The sequence below is a fragment of the Hyalella azteca genome, unplaced genomic scaffold, assembly GCF_000764305.2.
Source record: "Hyalella azteca isolate HAZT.00-mixed unplaced genomic scaffold, Hazt_2.0.2 contig7545, whole genome shotgun sequence".
Classification (NCBI taxonomy): domain Eukaryota; kingdom Metazoa; phylum Arthropoda; class Malacostraca; order Amphipoda; family Hyalellidae; genus Hyalella; species Hyalella azteca.
This window is the reverse complement of record NW_025937668.1, coordinates 12,052-31,469: the sequence shown is the minus strand read 5'-3', so window position 1 is coordinate 31,469 and position 19,418 is coordinate 12,052. Positions and strand designations below refer to the sequence as shown.

Here is a 19,418-nt window from a genome sequence, read left to right as displayed (position 1 = left end):
CATCAGCCAAAGGCTTCTGAATGGAAAATTTAAATTCATAAGTGCTTATCCTTTTGGTTTTGGTGAACGGTACGCGTATTCAGCTGGCGTCACCCATTCGGACATAAATGAATTCAAATTATTTTTTCACGTCATGTTTCGCATGCATTACTATAATTTCAGTTATTAAAACCGCCCAACTTTTGTTGCAAACAGCCACCAGATTATATCCGGCGAGGTGTTTTTGATTAAGATCCCAAAGATTGGATCAGCATTTTGCGGGTTCAAGAGCCAGGTGGCTGTGAAAATTGCGCAAGGTCTCCAACCGTCGACAGGCAAAACATGGCTTAATTTTCAATGTTGACACTGAAACTATTTTATTATTTCAATTTTAAATCCAGTATCCTTGATACTGTAAGCGTGAAAATAACTTATATTGAACAAACTCGTTTTGAGTTATAATTTACACCGCAGCACTTATGCATAATTTCAATTTTTCATTGCCAGATTCGAATTTTGTAAACCAGTTGAGCAAACTTTTTAGAGAATTAATTCACTGTTTATGCCAGAACCGATTGGAGTGCATAGCATTTTCATAACAATAAATAAACAACTTAGCAATGCGAGGGGAAATAATTTCAATGCATAATCATTTTAAAGTTGTATTAACATCAGTTTGTTGCGCTAGCAACAGAGAATAAAAATTAGAAGTAAAAATTGAGCATGAGATGCGCCGAAAAAATCGTCGTCGTTGAGCTTTCGCAGAAACTCTTCGTGAGGTCGATTCGAGTTCAGCTTCGTGTTCGTCATCTTAACGGTCTGTGTAAACAAAACACACATATCTGATATGTTTCAGATCGTCCTGAGCACAGTTTGGTGATATTTATTAAATAGTAATGGTTATTGATAATTTTTCATTAGAGCTCTGTGATCAGTAAGTATTAAGTAAAATGATTTCTTTTATTTATGTGCGTTGCTGACTTGTATAATTTTGATAAAGGTTTTCCAAAATGGCAAATAATTATTCAGGTATCTGAGGTGTCTGATATCTAAAACTCACCATTCAGTGGTAGCCTCCAAAACCGAAACCGTGCCCGTGGCCGTGGCCGTGCCCGTGCTTGTGGTCATGTCCGTGGTGGTGTGAGTGTCCGTGCTTGTGGTCGTGGCCGTGCTTGTGGTGGTGGCTGTGGCCGTGTTTGTGGTGGTGATCGTGGCCATGCTTGTGGTGGTGGTCATGGTGATGGTGGTGGGAGTGTTTGTGGGTGTGGTGATGGTCGTGTTTGTGGTGGTGGCTGTGTTTGTGGTGATGATCATGGCCGTGCTTGTGGCCATGCTTGTGGTGGTGATCATGTCCATGCTTGTGATGGTGGTCATGTCCATGCTTGTGAAAATGTCCATGTCCATGGCCGTGGTCATGTCCGTATCCACCGTGTCCGTGTCCAAAGCCAACTCCTCCAAAGCCGCCACCAAAGCCGCCAAAGCCACCAGGAGCAGCAGAGGTGGTGGCCACAATGGCCACCACGAGGAGGCAGAGAGCCTGATGGACAGAATAATAACATAACGCGCTCTGCAAAATGCACTATAACCTAGCAATATTGGTCGAAAATTTCCATATCAATATTATAATTGAATAGAAGTGTCGAGACTGGAGAAATAGGCCCATGGCCTGTACTGTTCCTGTACTTTTCGTTACTTGATTCACAAGGGATCACGCCTTTGGAACCCGATCTTTCCATAACTGACGATTGATTGAGATAGCTGCTGGACTTATTGCAAGGTTCGTAAGGTGCTAGGTGCGTAATAATATATTACTGTGTGACGTTCACAAAAATATAAAAAAAATAATAATTAGTGATGAAATCGTTCAAGATGCTCATTGTTCATTGGATGCTGCTTATGATATTGTAACGTAGTGGCAAAAATCCACTGATGCAAATTATTTGAAATCAGTTTTATCTGTAAAATAGTTTCATAAAGTTTCCAAAATGACAATCACTAAGCATACTTAATTCCTATAAACAATCTTCTTGAACGTCAATCATTCCAGCAAGACTGGTTCAAATGAACTATCTTGTGAACGGATTATGAAAAACTGTAGGAAATTATAATGTACGTGAAAATTATTGTCTAACATTAATCAAACAGGATAGTTGCATTAGGATTTACGGTCAGATTTATAGAAGCGACTTTCACCTCATTTTAATTTAACAGCTATAACAACCTGTTATTTATATGAGGATCTCACCACTTTCAGATCCATGTGTGCAGGTGGCGACCGATCGCTGAACACTGATGCTATGGCTGAGCGCGCGCTCCTTTATATACCTCAGGATGCAGGTCAACCGCTGTTAAAACACACTTGGATATTACAGCTCAATTAAAACTTAAATCACTCGAGGCGCCATAGACTGCGGAGAATTAGCACAACTCAAGAAAATGCAAGGCTCGCCTGAGTAAAAGCGCTACGTAACAACACAGCATCCACACTCGCCCACTCAAGCACGGCACAAATGTGATATTCGACATGGATTCGAAAATTACTAAACAAATTATAATATATTCAAGCGAATCAACGACTAGCTGAACATTTCTAGCTCGAATGTCTTAGACTATAAACTCTCGTTTGTATGATCACCAAGGTTAAATCGTTTCGGTAATATATGGCCCCAGAGCCATGCGGATCAGACAAAAACCATGAATTAAATTTAGTCCCTTCTCTTCGAATTAAACTTATTCCCAAGTAAAACTAACTTTAATCTGAGTACACTGACCATTCAGATATTTCCTTCGTAGGGTTGCATTTGCCTATTCTAAGTTTAAGAAAACCTGACATCATTTATATTATACGTGGATTCTGCTTAGTGCCTTCACAAATAGCCGACAGTCCGTCCGTACATGCGCCTGATCGTATTTAAATATTATACAATGAAATATAGAATGCGAAGAACTAGTCAAAGAAATTTAAATTCAAATTAAAATAATAAAAATCTATCTTTCTCAACATGAGTTTCAGACTTGAAGAGCCTCAGCACCATTTATTATCTTTTCAGCACTTAAAGCATCTAAACCCTGTAAAAATAAATTTGCAAAATAGCATATATTTAGCAATAAGTTATGGCTGGCATGACCCCGTTACACATCGGGTTGCACTCTCTCATCGCAACAGCAAATTAAATTGCAATGAATAAATGCATTTAAAATGTGAGCCTTCATATTACTGCTGTAGCAATGATTACTTTCCACGCTCTTGAATGTATTATTCAAGAATGTATGCATTATTTTTGAAGGCATTATAAATTATTTTCCACGCTCTTGGTTTGCAAATGTAGTAGAATTTAGAATGGCAGCAATATTGTAGAATTTTCGTCCATGGGAGACCAGTCTCTGGGGTCGTGGATGTGATCGCCATAATGTTCATTGAGAACAATCGAGGGGCAAGAGAACAACATGAGTGGCGAGCATAGCGGCGTGTGACGTACACATCTACAGACGTGACAACATGAGTGGCGAGCATAGCGGCGTGTGACGTACACTCGTGTGACGTACACATCTACAGACGTGACAACATGAGTGGCGAGCATAGCCACGTGTGACGTACACATCTACAGACGTAACAACATGAGTGGCGAGCATAGCGGCGTGTGACGTACACATCTATATACGTAAGGCTCTGTTACGCAGTGGCAGCATGCAGCGCTGTTACATGCGTCCTAGAGAGTTACTGCAGCGTTATAATGTCAGTTGTAGTGGTATTCAAGAACAACAGGTGATTTGAACAGGTTTTATTTCTCTGCACCCTTTAAACACAAACAATAATCTGTGCTGCTATGTCGATTGTTTACGCCAGGTCAAAAATTACTATGAAAATTAAGCGGATGAACAAAATTGAACTAACTAACTTCATTTCTTTTCGTAGATACTTTAGTGGAAGATAAAATTCATTACCGGCCTCGTAACGTGAATTAATGTTCTAATAACTCCCATGTTTTACGCAGGGTAAATTTGTTATCCCTAAAGGCGGTAGCGAAAGCATTTGTACAAATATATAAGGCTTTTTATAAGCATGGCGTGCAGAAGTACCAGAATAATGACACTGAAAGATGCGTATTTTCGTTATGGTAAACAGAGTATAAAATAAACATTCATGTCAGTCGTGTGTGGCAGTACCGGATGCGACGCGGCCCACTCAAAATAAGCGACGAGGTATGATCGCATTAAAATTATTATTTTTTTTTCAATCATTAAAAACGACCGAAAATTAGTATTACTTTTAACGATTAAGCAATAAAGTGGAATAAAATTGCTTAAATTATTCAACAACATTAAGATATAAGTATTTATGTGCATTTAATTCTAATTATGTAGGCTCCAAACGCGAAAAAATAACGTGTGATTCTAATATCATAACTATACCATAACGTCACTGAAGCATGACGTGCATAGTAGTAAGAAATAAGCTTCTTTAATGTCCAAGCATAACAGATAATTAAGTATTTTTTGTTGTCTGGGATCTGTTCTAGAAGAAAGCTCCCGTCACCTGGTCAAGACAAGATTTTTGATAAAAACAAAGTCGGGCACAAATGATTAATGCAAAAGCCTTTCCTGCGCTCTTTGAAAGTGAAGCGCCAGGGGCGCCAGACGTTCGTTTGATCTTCGAGACGCACGACGACATTAGTTGTCGTGCTTATTGGTTGAAATAATATTATTAGTTGAACTAATCTAATCTTAAACTATGCAATCTAATAATCATTAATTAATATTATTTCAACCACGGTATCGTTTTATGCTGCATTAACACCAGAAAAATATTTTGCATTTATTTCTTTTTGGTGTTCTTGATATCTATAGAGACAAATTAGAAACATCCCGGAACAAACCAACTTGTAATGTATTAACAAGGATCTAATACGCAATAATTTTCACTGAAAAAACATCAAGGAGATCTTGATTTGCTTGACTCTTTCCGATCGGCACAAATAACGCCCCACATTTCCTTCATTCAATACAAGAAGAGGTGAGAATATTTCAAATGTACTTGATTTATTCCGATGTTTACCAATATCATTCATACTATCTTTCACGTCCGTCCGCAATCCTCTGAGAAGTACTAAGAATGTTCAAAATTCTTCTGATTCCCCCAATGCGCACCAACTACGTCCCGAATTTGTTTCTTTTATATCCTTCTATTAGTATTAAAAATATCCCAAATTTTCCTGACTGATTGCCAGGGGATGCGCACCAACGATGTCCCTAACATATTCATGTTGAACGATACGCTCCAGATATGTAACAGATTTCCTTACTTCCAGCGAGACGCACCAACGCTGTCTGGAGTTTCCTCGGCGCCCTCAGCAATGGTTCAGTTAACGGCCTCACGACACATTCCCGGTGATATAAACTCGCGCTGAATCACTGCCGCGATGTGAAGCAAAACGCAATTAAGCATTGCACACGTTGAGCAAGAACTGGAACACGCCTTCCAGTCATCGCAGTTTCCTTTGACCAGCAAAATCTTACGTTCCATATCTGCGCTTAAAGTCGCGGCTGCTTTTCCTGAAATGTTGCTATTTTAGTAAAGATGAAGTAATAGTAGAGTAACTACAGTCTCGCATATGTGCCGAGTTTCTGCATCCGCAAAAGTGCACGCGAAATTTGGTCATGCAGTGCATGATTTTAACGGTGCTGCCGACTGTGACGTACATTTTGTGCTCATAAGCGAAGCCGCACTCGTGAAAAAATGTCCACGAGTGCGGCGGTCTTGTTAGTTAGGCTCCCGAAATTAGCGGCTCGGAACATGACTCCTTCTCAGCAGCTCTCTCGCTAATCAAAGCCCTGACGTTTACTCGAGAGTTGCTTTCACGTCTGAAATAACCTTTCAACACCACACAATTCAACATCCATTCCCGGATAATACTCAGTTTCAACCAAATAAAAATTAAGAATAAGCGTCTAACAACTAAGTGTTATATTCACTAATGTAGGCATCGCACCGCATATGCGGTGCACGATTTTGAATTCTACTTGGCAGCATTTAACCCTCTACCACATAACATAACATAGCGATCTCGGCGCTGAAGTGTAGGCCTGATGTGGCCTGTCGCCGATTCTTTTCCTTTTCGTGCCATGTTCACAGAAGATCTAAAATGTGTCATTTGACTTTGACTCATTTGAGTCAAAGTCAATTTGACTCTATTTGTGTCATTTGACTCTTAAATGTGTCTTTTCATGATTGACGATAGTTTGAAGTAGCTACTAGACTTCCACCGGGTTCGATATGGTGCTAGGCATTTCAAATCTGAACATATATTTTTCCATAGCTTTAACTAGTCTGTTCTTGAACGCGTTCATACTTGGAGCGCCAACGAAATCATCGGGGAGGCTGTTCCACATGTCGGTGATTCGAAGCGAGAAGAAATTTTGTCGCGTGAAGTTGCAGTGCATTTTTTTTTTTTACAAGACATGAGTAACTGGAGCAATATTGTCACACAAGCCTACCCAAAAAGGATACGTTGCTAGTTAGCGCAAAATTACCTGCACTGATGGTTGCCGCTACGTACCACAAATTTAAAATGTTCTCTGCTGCGTACAAACGTCCTCAGGTTGCTACACTCAATAGTTTACGTACAATTTAAGTTGAAAGTTATGTTCCCGGACAGTAACGCACGACGGAAAAGGTTTAAGTTGTTCTGGAAATTAAGTAAATATACAAAACACGAGATTCAAAAACATCAAACATCCACTAGAATGGTTGAATGCGAAGTTCTTTACGAACATGAGAGCATAGCGAATAATAATGAGTAATGCGAATATCTGTATGAACGTGAAAGCATATTGAAGAACAATGAGAAAATTAAAAAATTTACGCCAGACGTACATCCCTTGCAGCTATGAACACCTTGGATACCATCAAGATGAATGTGTCAGCGAGCGAGCGATTCAAAAGCAACAAGAAGATAATTAGATATATTGGACAAGCCTTTACATCACAGTCTGCGCCGTCAGGGAGGTCAGATCAACACTGTAATTAGTGGATATTGTAACGCCTTACCCAACAGTGCAATAGTCGCCATAACGCGTTTGACTAGAAGAATGTGTGACATTAAAACTTGTCTTCTTGCTCGTGCAAGGTGCCTCTTGAATTTGTCATGTGAAATACTCGGAAATGTGCACCCATATATGGCTCTTATGTGGGTGCTCCGCTCTCGTGCCCTTTGGGTCTCCGCTCCTACGCTTGCATTCGAGACTTTTACAGCATCTAATCCCTCGCGATCATTGACCGCAACGCGTCAGCACGGCACCGTGCTCAGAATAACCTCTCTAAAGCCTACGGGGAAATTGCGAGAACATATTTGCAAAGTGAAAGGTGTTTTAAATCGACTAATGTCTTTTTTCTCTCTATATATATTACTAAATTCAGGACGTGTAATAATCGCGAAGTGATTCAAAAGTAAACTTGTTACATTTACTAGCTTTCACGCAGTTTGAAACCAAAAATTTATAACAAAGAATTAACGTGTTGCTCAAATTAAAAAGTATCACGCCGATTTATATAAACCAACTCGCAGGTATCATGGTTCCATAAATGTACCTACATGAAAAAGTGATCCTTAATTATTATTGAGGTGTTGCTGTTCAAGCAGACAATTTTACAGTATGAGTAAATACTTTTTAACAATTGACCAATAAATTCGAAGTTTCCACCTATTCGATCCCTTGATTGCTTATACGTGATAAATGACAACATGCAGGGCATTCTGAAGAAATCGGCTGAATGGACATGTGGCTTGCAGATTTTACGATAAGTGTTGAAATATTTGCAAGAAAAACCGAAAGCAGATAAATTCTACGGGAAATTGACATCAATGATAGCCAAATGCCAAATTCCACTGTTGGAGGATATACGCGGGTATGTGAGTGATGTTCAATTGTTCAGCGGAATTGTTGAGCGGAAATACAAATCATTGTATGGTTCACGATCTCTCCAAATAAATTATAAAGGACTTTTTTGTATGATAATCCATGGAGAATTTTCACTGTAATATTCTAAGACGCACCGCCAAGGCAGGATATGAAACAAGTGGTCCATGATGTACGGTTTCTAGAAAATGACAAAAATACACATAAGAATAATACAAGGAAGAGAAACTATATATACATGAAATGACAATATATGAAATGAGATAACCAATATATGAACTGAGGTAATCACCAGGATAATAAATTTACTTAAAAAGACATTTCAAACGAACCGAATTGCTGGGTTCCTCCGGTATTGCGTCATCAGTATCTTGGTCTATACAAATGTTACAGGAGCAAGAAATTCGAAACCATGTTGAATGTACTATTTCTCGTTGGGCAAATTCCAGTAAACATGGAAACTGAAAAAGCTGAAACTTCAGTTACATTATAATTGGAATCTCGGTTCACGATCGACCGTTCGACCATGCGACTAGCAAGCCATGGCAATTCTAACAGTTTACAAGAAAACAGCGATCAATTGCGACCTAAAGAAACTTGGGTTCGATCATTTTCAGCGCAGTCCAGCAATGCCTGAGTTTCTTTGTTGTGCCAGCTCTGTCTGGCAATGCTACTTACAGTAAGAAGGCTTTCATCAGTAAATCATTGTCCATGACGAGTATGTACCAAACCAAAAGGTGGGTACCCAGCAACTTGCAAGTAGGCATCAAATACCGAGTAGGTATCCAACAATACGTAGTTACCCTAGCACAAGGTGGGATCCAACAACAAGTAGCATCCAAAAACAATTGGTACCCAGCAACCAATTGCTTTCAGAAAACAAATATCCAACAACAAATATATTCCCAGCTACAAGTAGGAACCCTGAAACTAGTGATTCTCCTGAAATAACTGACTAACAACAAGTACGTAACCAGCAATAAGTTGGTTATTTAACTAACAAATCTAATCCAATCTAACAACAATAGGTGCCCAACGACCATCAGGTTTCGCAGTGACAAGTGGCTATCCAGCAAGAAGTAGGCATCCAACAATAAGTAGGTAACCCAACAATAAGTAGGTAAGAACGAGTAGGCCTACAAACAAAAAGCCTCCAATAAAGAGTAGGTATCCAAAAACTTTGCCTTTATGTTTGTCCACGAATGCATTTAAGTCAGAGCCAGTACGCACATCGAATATTCAGATAACCTTTGTTGTGTTGCAGGACCTACAACAGGGAAATCAGTAAATAATTAATAGCTCAGTTACAATTTAATAAATATTGGATTCATGTGTGATGGTAATTGTAAATGTTACAGATTGTACGATAATTATCATCTGGTTGCGATCACACTCGATAAGTCTTATGACTCGATATTTATTGGTATATGCCTACGTGCTAAGTTATCCCTATTATCAACATAAATTAAAATACCTTTTCACATAATTATGAAAACAGAAAGGTAGAATGCAGCTTTCAACTATATGAATGTTTCCGTCTTTGGGCTGAAATAGGATCTTAATGAAGTTTTCTTCTTCAGTCATCTTGTTATCGCAGCTTTTCATAGTTTCGTTTACAGCAACTGCAACATTTGATTCGTAAATCGGTTGAGGAAACTTAAATAGTAAGCATTAGACGATCAGGGGACACACTGCTAACAGCCCATGACATGTGATGTATGTAATGTAAATGTACAAACAATAAACAGAATCAACTTAGTAATATTTTATTAATAACGAAGTAAAAATAGTCAGTCAGGAAGGTCAGAGCGGCCTGAACGTCGGGACGGTCGATGGGATGGCATAACAAACGTCGGTTGTCGGAGGCCAGGGGAGGCGGCGGGACGTGTCGGCAGATCGCAACAGCGGCACAAGGCGGCGACCTGACGACGATACCGGGACATTATTGCTGCTCGTTTCAGAGCATTGACGAATAAGAGTCACTTGGAAGTTGGTTGTTTTTATAAATCATCATATTAAATTGATCAAATTACCGATAGATTCCTGCGACGGCAACTGAGCCGGAATAGCATGAAACTAGATCTACGACTGTTAAGGATTCGTTTAGCTGCTTTAGCTTTCACTTGCGTCGGTTAATTTTTTTAAACCCCCGAAAGCGTTTCTGTGCAAGATGCTACGCAAGAGGCATTAATGGGCTTGACTATATAGAAAAAAATTTTTCACTCGTAATAATAATGGAAGAATGTATAGCACAAGAGTTTTCAATTGTAATTATAATTGAAGTGTCTCAACTCTGGGACTGGACGAAGTAACGCACAACATTGTACTTTTGTTTCATCGCTTAAAATTTCTTATTGTAAATAAAATCGACATACTTACTTAATGGTAACCATGATGACCGTATCCGTGGCCGTGTTTGTGGCCGTGTTTATGTCCGTGTTTGTGGCCGTGGTGGTGATCGTGACCGTGTTTGTGGCCGTGGTGGTGATCGTGACCGTGTTTGTGGCCATGGTGGTGATCATGGCCGTGTTTGTGGCCGTGGTCGTGGTCGTGACCGTGTTTGTGGGAGTGATCATGTCCATGTTTGTGCGAGTGGTGGTGTGAGTGTTTGTGATGGTGTGAGTGTTTGTGATGGTGATCATGGCCGTGCTTGTGGTCATGACCATGTTTGTGATGGTGATCATGACCATGTTTGTGCCCATGCTTGTGCCCATGATGGTGTCCGTGTTTATGGCCGTGATGGCCAATGTGTTTGTGATGACCGTAACCCTTGTGACGACCGTAACCAGGGGCAGCTGTAATGGCAACCACCGCCACCACCAGTAGGAGTAAAACCTGGTAGATGAACAATAGAATTATTGATCAATCTAGCAACGACGTCGAATCCAAACCCTGTTCTCCAGTCAATCTATACACAACTGAGTTAAATGAACGTTCTGTTGAGTGTCAGCCATGTTGTGCGTGAACAGTACTGTATAACTGCAACGATAAATGGTGATTCTGGGTCGCAATTTGTTCAGACGACACAAAGACAGAAATGTTTAACAAAATGAACTTTGAACTTCCGCAAACCATAAGAACAAAGTTTAGGTTTTTGAAGATAATGATTAATTTATTTATCACAGAGGAACACGTACTCAGACAAATATAGATTTAGATGGCTTCATTTTTAGATCGAAATATTATTTCGGCATACGTAAAAGTCGGACATTTAGCTCCTATAATTAGTTTAAATAATTTCAAAAAGCTAAGTTTAGAATTATTATATGCAAGCAATTCACCTGTGTCTTCTTGCTTTATATATTATTATGCATCTGATTAATTTGATCTTGTCATTATTTAAAAAAGTGTAATCGCATGACACGCCTGGAGACCTTACCAGTTTGATGTCCATGTTGGTCGGTGATGCTGCGTTCTGATGACAGCAGATTCAGCTCCGCGTCTTATATACTGCGGCTGTGACTCTGATTGCCGAAGCCAAAGACATTCCAACCGTCACGCTGATGTCGTATATGGCATAGTTAAAAAATTCTTGGTCGATTGTGGCAAAACTTCTTGGCAGTTATTGTGAGAGAACTTTCATACAGAATCTCAACAACTTTTCTAAATCGTCATTTGTCAATATGATTTTAAAATGCAAGTCAATTAAACTCCTGATTAAATCTACTGATTAGACGCTCAAGTTTATTTCAATTTTAAGAAATCAATTGAAGTTTAAGTGCGAATACTTTTATATGCGAATAATTTAAATGCTAATCTAAGCCGTTCGGATATTTTATGGATTGATCAGCATTTGAACAGACTGTGTTCATCATTTTAATTGATGGAATCTGAATTTCTTCAGAGTAGGATTTCTTGAGGCAAAGTATAATTAATTCCATAACAAGGATGCACATGAGACGGAAGCTTCCATCCACCGCTACCACCTAAAACTGATGCAATCCTCTCCGTTCGTACAAAAATATCGGTTTTTTCGAGCCTGCGAAAATCTGAAATTAGTAATTTTTTTAAACATTGGCCTATGTTCTTACGTCGTTGTTTAATTGACCGGCAATTACAATTGCGTTTGCATCGTCCACATGAGTGAACGACGTGTGAACGTTCGCATGTGTGAACGAATGTCTCACTACATTAGGACCTCACCCATCGAATGCGGGCGTTGCAGATGGTATGCGCACTTTCTATAGTCATGAAATATTACTGAATAGTTTTAAAATTATGACAAATTTTACTGCCTAACACACGATCTGGAATACTGCAACTGTTACAGTACACCATCCATCTGCTCCTAGTAGCCCACTAAAGGATTAAAAAAGTAGATTTACTGTTTTAGTTAATTTTTCCTTATCAAGGAGTGAATTTACTTTTTATTCAATTTGATCTTAAAAGTTCTTTGAACAAAATGCGATACAACCGTCGTTTTAGCAGAAGCAAAATAACTGAATAGTTTCATGCTGTTCCTTGTCAATTAGAATCGAGGGAACATGTTATGTATTACATACAACTTTTGAACTGTTCCTTAATGATCGTAAACTTTCTGAACTGTTTGAGTATGAATAGCATATAGCAGCGTCGGCGCTGGAGAATTTGTCGAGTTTATAACTCGATCATCTTGATACGCACTCTTAACATTTCAAGAAACTTTTGTAGGATATTTCTGATTGTGAAAGCTATCATCAGGTGACAGCTTGGCTAACTGTCAACTGATATCAGTCTGTTAAACTATTCGTTCTCAGCTCCTAGTGTAGATTGATCAGCTCGGCATAGCCAACTCAATCGGCAGGTCTGGCGGCCTGGTCACGGTGAAGCTCCTACGTTTTATTATGCTCCTACATTTTGTTTTGATTATGTATGTGAATTTGTTAACTAATAATGATAATTGAGTTAATACTTTTTGGTGATATGCAAAACTTGCGATTTCTTATTATAATTATTTACTGATCTATAAAGTACAAGTTAAGGGAAGAATTTGAAAATAAATTAATACTCAATGAAGTCAAATTCGGTTCATAGGGGCCTATCGAAACTAATCAGTTCTCTGCAGTTTTACTCGACATATTAATGATAAAGAATATATTTAAAGTTATTTTAAATTACGTCAAAATTTTCTTTACGTTAGCACAATATTAGAAAGTTAGAAAAAAACAAAAGTTGTTTGAATAATCGTTCACTGAGATAAATAATTCCTAAATCATTCAAAAAAGATGCACAGTGCTTATTTATTATCTACAGAGAAGGAAAGATGCTGCCAATTCATAAGTTACGAAATATTTTTTACGACATAAAAATTGGTAAGCAAGATCATTCATATCCTTCATTTATGATACGAAATATACGACTATTAAATATCATAAAATTGCTAGTTATTTGAACTATTTCATGTTCACTTTAGTGTTCTGATTTGGTGACAAAGTTCAACTAAGTTATTATGCAGACGCGTGCACGAGTATTATAAATGCCATAGATTTGTGGGCCAAAGCGCCCTCCCTCATTCTTGTGAATAATGATTATAAGTTGCTAGATGTAAACCAGGTTGTGACTGCGATTTGTTCCTACTTTTACCAACTCTTGTTATCCCGAACCCTTTCATCCTGAATCTCGTCATTGCGTCATCACGAATTCCGTCATCCCGAGTCCCGAAAATGCTTTTAGCTTCCTCTCCGACCACCGGGAGCCCGTAACTCTCTTTAACTATTATTTAAAATTCCAATGGAATCTACAATTTCCCAGGTCATATCCTTTTGCGATGTGTGTTGTGGATACGTGCCCGCAGGATAAATGATGTATAATTGTCAAAAAAATGATTTGTCATTATGGCATTATTTTATATTCATCCGCTTGTTGTTCGACAGCAAGCATCGAAAGTCACCAGGCTTTCCACATATTAAACTACTTTACTAGATTAGGGGATTCACCAGACCAGCCATTTATAACGTTTCATTACATCGGCGTCACCTCAGCGAGAACCTCGCAAACGTTCGAAGAAAGATAAGCAATTGAATTATTCTTAGAGGAATACATGATACATTCTTCCGAACTACAACTTTATATATCACGTGGCAGCTACTGAATTTTTAAAAATATATTAGAAAATTATAAAATTTTAATTAAAGGTTAAACTTGCGTGCGTTTGTAAGCCAAAAAATTCTCAAGCAAACCATTTGGCACTGATTGAAGTAAAATATACTCAGTTCTTTCCACACCATTTGGATGATTTAAATTACAAAATTTTGAGTTTGTTTTGGACGAATTTTATCAGCACGCAATGGTCTCATCTCTCATCTGAAAGAATTTGCAGTTGTAAACACAACCTGCAATCTCCATGTAGATGTTAAAGTAGGGTCGAGTCTCTGAAGCCAAAGGTATGACTCTGCAGATGAAAGTTCAGCGAACAATCTTTCCGTTTATGTTAGGGTAGAATTGATTTTTCTATGTCAGAATTATTGACATACATTTGCAAGGTCCGAGTTAAATTCTCTGTGACTGGTTAATTATTGCTTTATAATCAAGTAATTTACAAATGAATCTAAGTAAGAATCTTAATCGAAAACCTTTCGAAGACCAGTTGTATCATTAGTTCAAAAATTTTAAGTCATGTAAATTACAACCTATGAAGTTAATATATAAAGAATTACACAAAATATTAAATCTTGAAGTCCTAAAACGAACTGTAAAACATAAAAACCTATCGATTAAAATGTCCAATTGGATTTGAACTGTAAGCGCGATTAGGCAAGGTTTCCGTAACAATATATGCCGCAGTTACAAAATCCTTTTATAGTCCGAAGCACCAAAAATGGAACCCAGAATCTTAAGAAGGCTTTTCGACACAATCGCGTCGTAATATTCAGCATGAATGCGCACTGCAGAAGGGGCGGTGAATCTCCAGAATTCCAGAACAAAACCTCGTGCTGCCGTGTTTCTTTTTATCAGAAGTTTTCAATCCTAATTCATTAACCCTTCAATATTATAACTTCCTCAGAAGAGTTTGAAAAGCCAGATCAGGCTATTCGATCGTAACCCAGACAAAAAAAAGCTCTTGTGCAATGCCGATATGTAATAAAAGCTCATGCATGCTATTGTTCGAAATCGGATACAATAATATTCTGCTTCGTGAGATTTTGAAGTGGTCTATGAGATCACCAACCAGCTTATAAGTACACACCTAAAGCACGTGTACCTACAACCTGCGTTATAGAGCAGGTGTGCACGTGGTTGAAATCTAAATTTTTACAATCACCGAAACAGTTTATGATAATTTGCTAAAATTTCAAACGCTTTTAGGACTCCTTGTCGAGCATTTTTTTTTAGGGAGTTACGTAATTTTTAGAAGACCGCCAAAATTTCATAGCTTTGTCAGTGACAATCGTGCAAATTGGCACTCATGAAATATTTAATTTATGTCAGTAAGTCTTTGTTTGGTTGCGTTGTTTCATGCATCGATTTGGTTAATTGTAAATTTTTGCATTCGAACATTACAGCAGCGGCTGTTTATTTTGTATTGACTCATTTTAACTCTTCCAGACATTTATTTACGACAAATACAACGGATTTCTACTACCGTGATCCGTATATGAAGTAAGACCGTCCTCAGTGTATATAGATAATGCTTATCTTGGTTTTATTTTATATGTTCAAGTACGTGCACCGGGGGAAGTACCGATCCGTTCGTAGGAAAACAACTGCAATCAGGCAGCCATCAATATATATAGGCAACATTAGGATTATGAGCCCATTTTCGTGTCATGAATGCTGCTCGCTCCCTTGATACTAAGTATAATAAATAATTTTATTATATGTAATGATTTATTTCTGTTATTATATTTCCTACGCAAAACTGTGTCTCTGAATCGAAAATCGTAGAAATTTCAAGCCATTGACATTCTACAACGAGCAGCGATGTCGTATTACGTTCAAAATAATAATTCCAACCTTACCAAAAATAGCCTAATATTCGTTCAGATGGAGATAAAACTTGTCGCTTACTTAACTAAGCAATCCTCGAATTTCATCTTTCGGGATTTAAAATTTCCTTGGGGAACAAGTTTTGACAAGAAAACAATTTCTCGAACTATAAACAGATCTGTGTCCCATAATTCACATAGTCAGAATGTTTCAACAAATAATTAGATTTATCTTGATTTATTAATAAATTTCCAACAAAATCGGCGCTTACACTTGACGAGAGACCATTCATTGTCCATGTCTAAGAACGATTTCCGTAACTATTAATTTTCGTCTTCTATTTACAATCATTTTTATTTTTGAATATTTTATTCAAATAAATTTTTTGATGAAATTATGACTTAATCTCTGTAAGATTTTAGATATTCAGACTCTATTTTCTTAGTATTTGATGAATACTTTGCAATGGGTTTGAAAAAAACTTGATCAGAAACCCAGCTAGCTGTTGTGCATTCAGGGTCCACTATACAATCAGACCGATGATTAAGATCATTTATAATAATATACATTTAAAAATTACTTTTTGAAGACAACACTTCCAAAGAATCCAGTGTCTCCAATCTTATAGATGTACAATTAATTTCTCATTTAATTTTCGAATATTAAAAAAATTAATTTTTCAATTTTTTAATATATAAATTTTTTTTAGTATATAACTTTTTTTCAAAATTATTTATTATGTTAGTTGATTCATGCATTGCCTCTGACTTCACACAAGTGTGCAAATTTTCAGATCAATTAGACAGGTAAAAGTGTGTCAAACATCAGTTATAAGATTTGTAGCTGACAAAATTATTTTTTCAATTTTTTAATATTGAAAAGAGAACTTTTTTTAATTTTCTAAAATCATTTATTTTGACATTTGATTCATGCATTGTCTCCAACTTTACACAAGTGTGCAAAATTTCAGATCGATAGAATAAGTAGAAGTATATTGAATTTCGAATACAAGATTTGTAGCAGACAAACAACAAGAAGTGAAGTTAAAGAGAAGTGTTGTAAAATAGAACGAATTCGGTAATAATAAGTTAGATACATTTTGTGTTATTTTATTAATAACAAAGTAAAAATAGTCAGTCAGGAAGGTCACAGCGGCCTGAACGTCGGGACGGTCGATGGGATGGCATAACAAACGTCGGTTGTCGGAGGCCAGGGGAGGCGGCGGGACGTGTCGGCAGATCGCAACAGCGGCACAAGGCGGCGACCTGACAACGATACCGGGACATTATTGCTGCTCTTGTGGGAGCATCGGCACCAAAAGGGCACCTGCATGGAAGATGGCTGTTGTAATAAAAATATTGTTAAATTGGGCTAATTATTTGCAGATTTCAGTGATGGCAGCGGCACAGGAGTCGCATGAAACTTCATCTACGATTGGCATAAGGATCTTTTATGTTGACGGGGCAGTTACAGAGAGCCGTTAATTTCTAAAAATAACTGCTTAAGCAGAGGCGTTTGTATTGAAAATCGTAAAAATATATGTTATATCAAGCGATTAAATATTCTGATACCTTTCGTTTGCACAGATAGAAATACTATGAAAATTATCAGTGGAGTGGGATTCTAGAAGGAGTCGTATTTGTTCACTCACTCTCAAGTCTCATGTCAAAAATTAGGTAGTAAAGCACCCCTGAACGGTAGTGCACGTATCCATGACGACCTCAACGCACTCACCTAATGATAACCGTATCCATGGCCGTGTTTGTGACCGTGTTTGTGTCCGTGTCCGTGCTTGTGTCCGTGGTGGTGATCATGACCGTGTTTGTGGCCATGGTGGTGATCATGGCCGTGTTTGTGGTGGTGGTCATGTCCGTGTTTGTGGTGGTGGTCATGTCCGTGTTTGTGGTCATGACCATGTTTGTGATGGTGATCATGGTGATGCTTGTGGTAGTGAGAATGTTTGTGGTGATGAGAGTGTTTATGGTGGTGTTTGTGATGGTGATCATGGCCGTGCTTATGATCGTGGCCATGTTTGTGATAGTGATCGTGACCGTGTTTGTGACCATGATGGTGTCCGTGTTTATGGCCGTGATGGCCAATGTGTTTGTGATGACCGTAACCCTTGTGATGACCGTAACCAGGGGCAGCTGTAATGGCAACCACTGCCACCACCAGCAGGAGTAAAACCTGGTAGATGAACAATAGAATTATGAACTACCAAGCCAAGAATGTTTTTCCCATTAATCGAAAGTAGAAACATTTATCTTTTACCAATGAAAAAGTATCTACGGCACTGGCCCAGCAGAGCGTATGTCTAATTTTAAAAAATTGAACAATTTGTTTACATTTCGTCCGGTTCTTTGCATAAAATCCATTGAAATTGTTACCCGCACTGCCAAATGTGACGTCCTACTTTAAGCTCAGCGTCTTTTCGGTTGGCAACTATCATAACTCAGCGCAATCTTAATTACGTGGCAATTTACGAGTATATCATTTAATAATTTACTCGTAATACAGTGTATCATTTTAACTGATAGTTGGACTATGAGAGTGCAATATTATTTTGTATCCTGTAAATCCGATTTGTGGTGGAACCTTCAACACTACAACGTAACGGATAACCTCGGCACACTGAGGAGTATCATAAACTTTTATTTAGAGGTGAAAATATCTACAAGGTAGTTAAGTCTAATCTGACTCTAAATATACCAAATTCAAATTTTGTAGAACGACGTGAGCCTTCAGAAAACGCAGAGAATTTCCATAAATTCGTGGCCTATGTATGGCACTTAATATTTGCCTAATATTATATTATTGCATGGTTTTAAGTAGAGTATTCGCATGAAACGCCTGGAGACCTTACCAGTTTGATGTCCATGTTGGTCGGTGATGCTGCGATCTGATGACAGCAGATTCATCTACGCGCCTTATATACCGCAGCTTCAAGCGACGCTGATTGCCGAAGCTAAAAGGCGTTTCAGCAATCCCACGCTGACGTACGTAGCTTCCGACAGACTTGAAAAAAACGCCGCTCGTAAATGCCGTTGAAAGCAACGCAGTCGCTCGTGCGGCCGAAATGTACGACAGCGGTGGCTTAAAATTTTGTGCAACAACTCATATGTGGTCCATGATGGCTGGGATTGCGGAAGCAATTCGGATATGTCAAAATATGGCAACCGCGACTTTTCTTTCTCGAGAAAGAGATCAGTGGGTGCACTCAATTTTAGGGCATGGGGGTTACGCATAGTGCCTCGACATAGGTAAATTGAGAGGGTTTGATAAATAATCTACACGTAGAGCAGGGACGTCACTAGTTTTTAGGGACAGAAGAGGCTAAGCCCCAGGTTTCAATGCAGGGGGGATAAGCCCATAAGATTGATGATCATGCTTAAGTTAAGGTAATAATCACTGGTTGTATGGTTGTTTATTTAAAAGTATATTCAGGCCACATTATATCGAAGTGGTCGGCATTTTTGTAGAGAGATAATAATGCTTGAACACAAAATTATTTAGGGATTTCAGAACATTTTAGGCTTACTTAAGCCCCACTATATAAAACCGGCACAGTGACGCCACTGCCATATAGAGGTTTAAACCATAATAATATTCCCATTCCC

General features: G+C 38.3%; 2 protein-coding genes across 2 annotated transcripts; both read right to left on the bottom strand.

Annotated features, from left to right (window-relative positions):
• Nucleotides 1-627: 627 nt before the first annotated feature.
• LOC108666281 (uncharacterized histidine-rich protein DDB_G0274557) lies at nucleotides 628-2,302 on the bottom strand. The gene is made up of 3 exons (XM_018153118.2): nucleotides 2,225-2,302; nucleotides 1,040-1,516; nucleotides 628-798 (listed from the first exon to the last, which is right to left on the bottom strand). Exons 1-2 carry the CDS (start codon nucleotides 2,237-2,239, stop codon nucleotides 1,043-1,045), a joined length of 489 nt encoding a protein of 162 aa, XP_018008607.1. The 5' UTR covers nucleotides 2,240-2,302; the 3' UTR covers nucleotides 628-798; nucleotides 1,040-1,042.
• Nucleotides 2,303-8,060: 5,758 nt separating this feature from the next.
• LOC108666278 (histidine-rich glycoprotein) lies at nucleotides 8,061-18,711 on the bottom strand. The gene is made up of 5 exons (XM_047881287.1): nucleotides 18,665-18,711; nucleotides 17,539-17,988; nucleotides 16,996-17,142; nucleotides 10,276-10,731; nucleotides 8,061-9,818 (listed from the first exon to the last, which is right to left on the bottom strand). The coding sequence occupies exons 1-4, from the start codon at nucleotides 18,677-18,679 to the stop codon at nucleotides 10,276-10,278; spliced, it is 1,068 nt and encodes a 355-aa protein (XP_047737243.1). The 5' UTR covers nucleotides 18,680-18,711; the 3' UTR covers nucleotides 8,061-9,818.
• Between the last annotated feature and the right edge of the window lie 707 nt (nucleotides 18,712-19,418).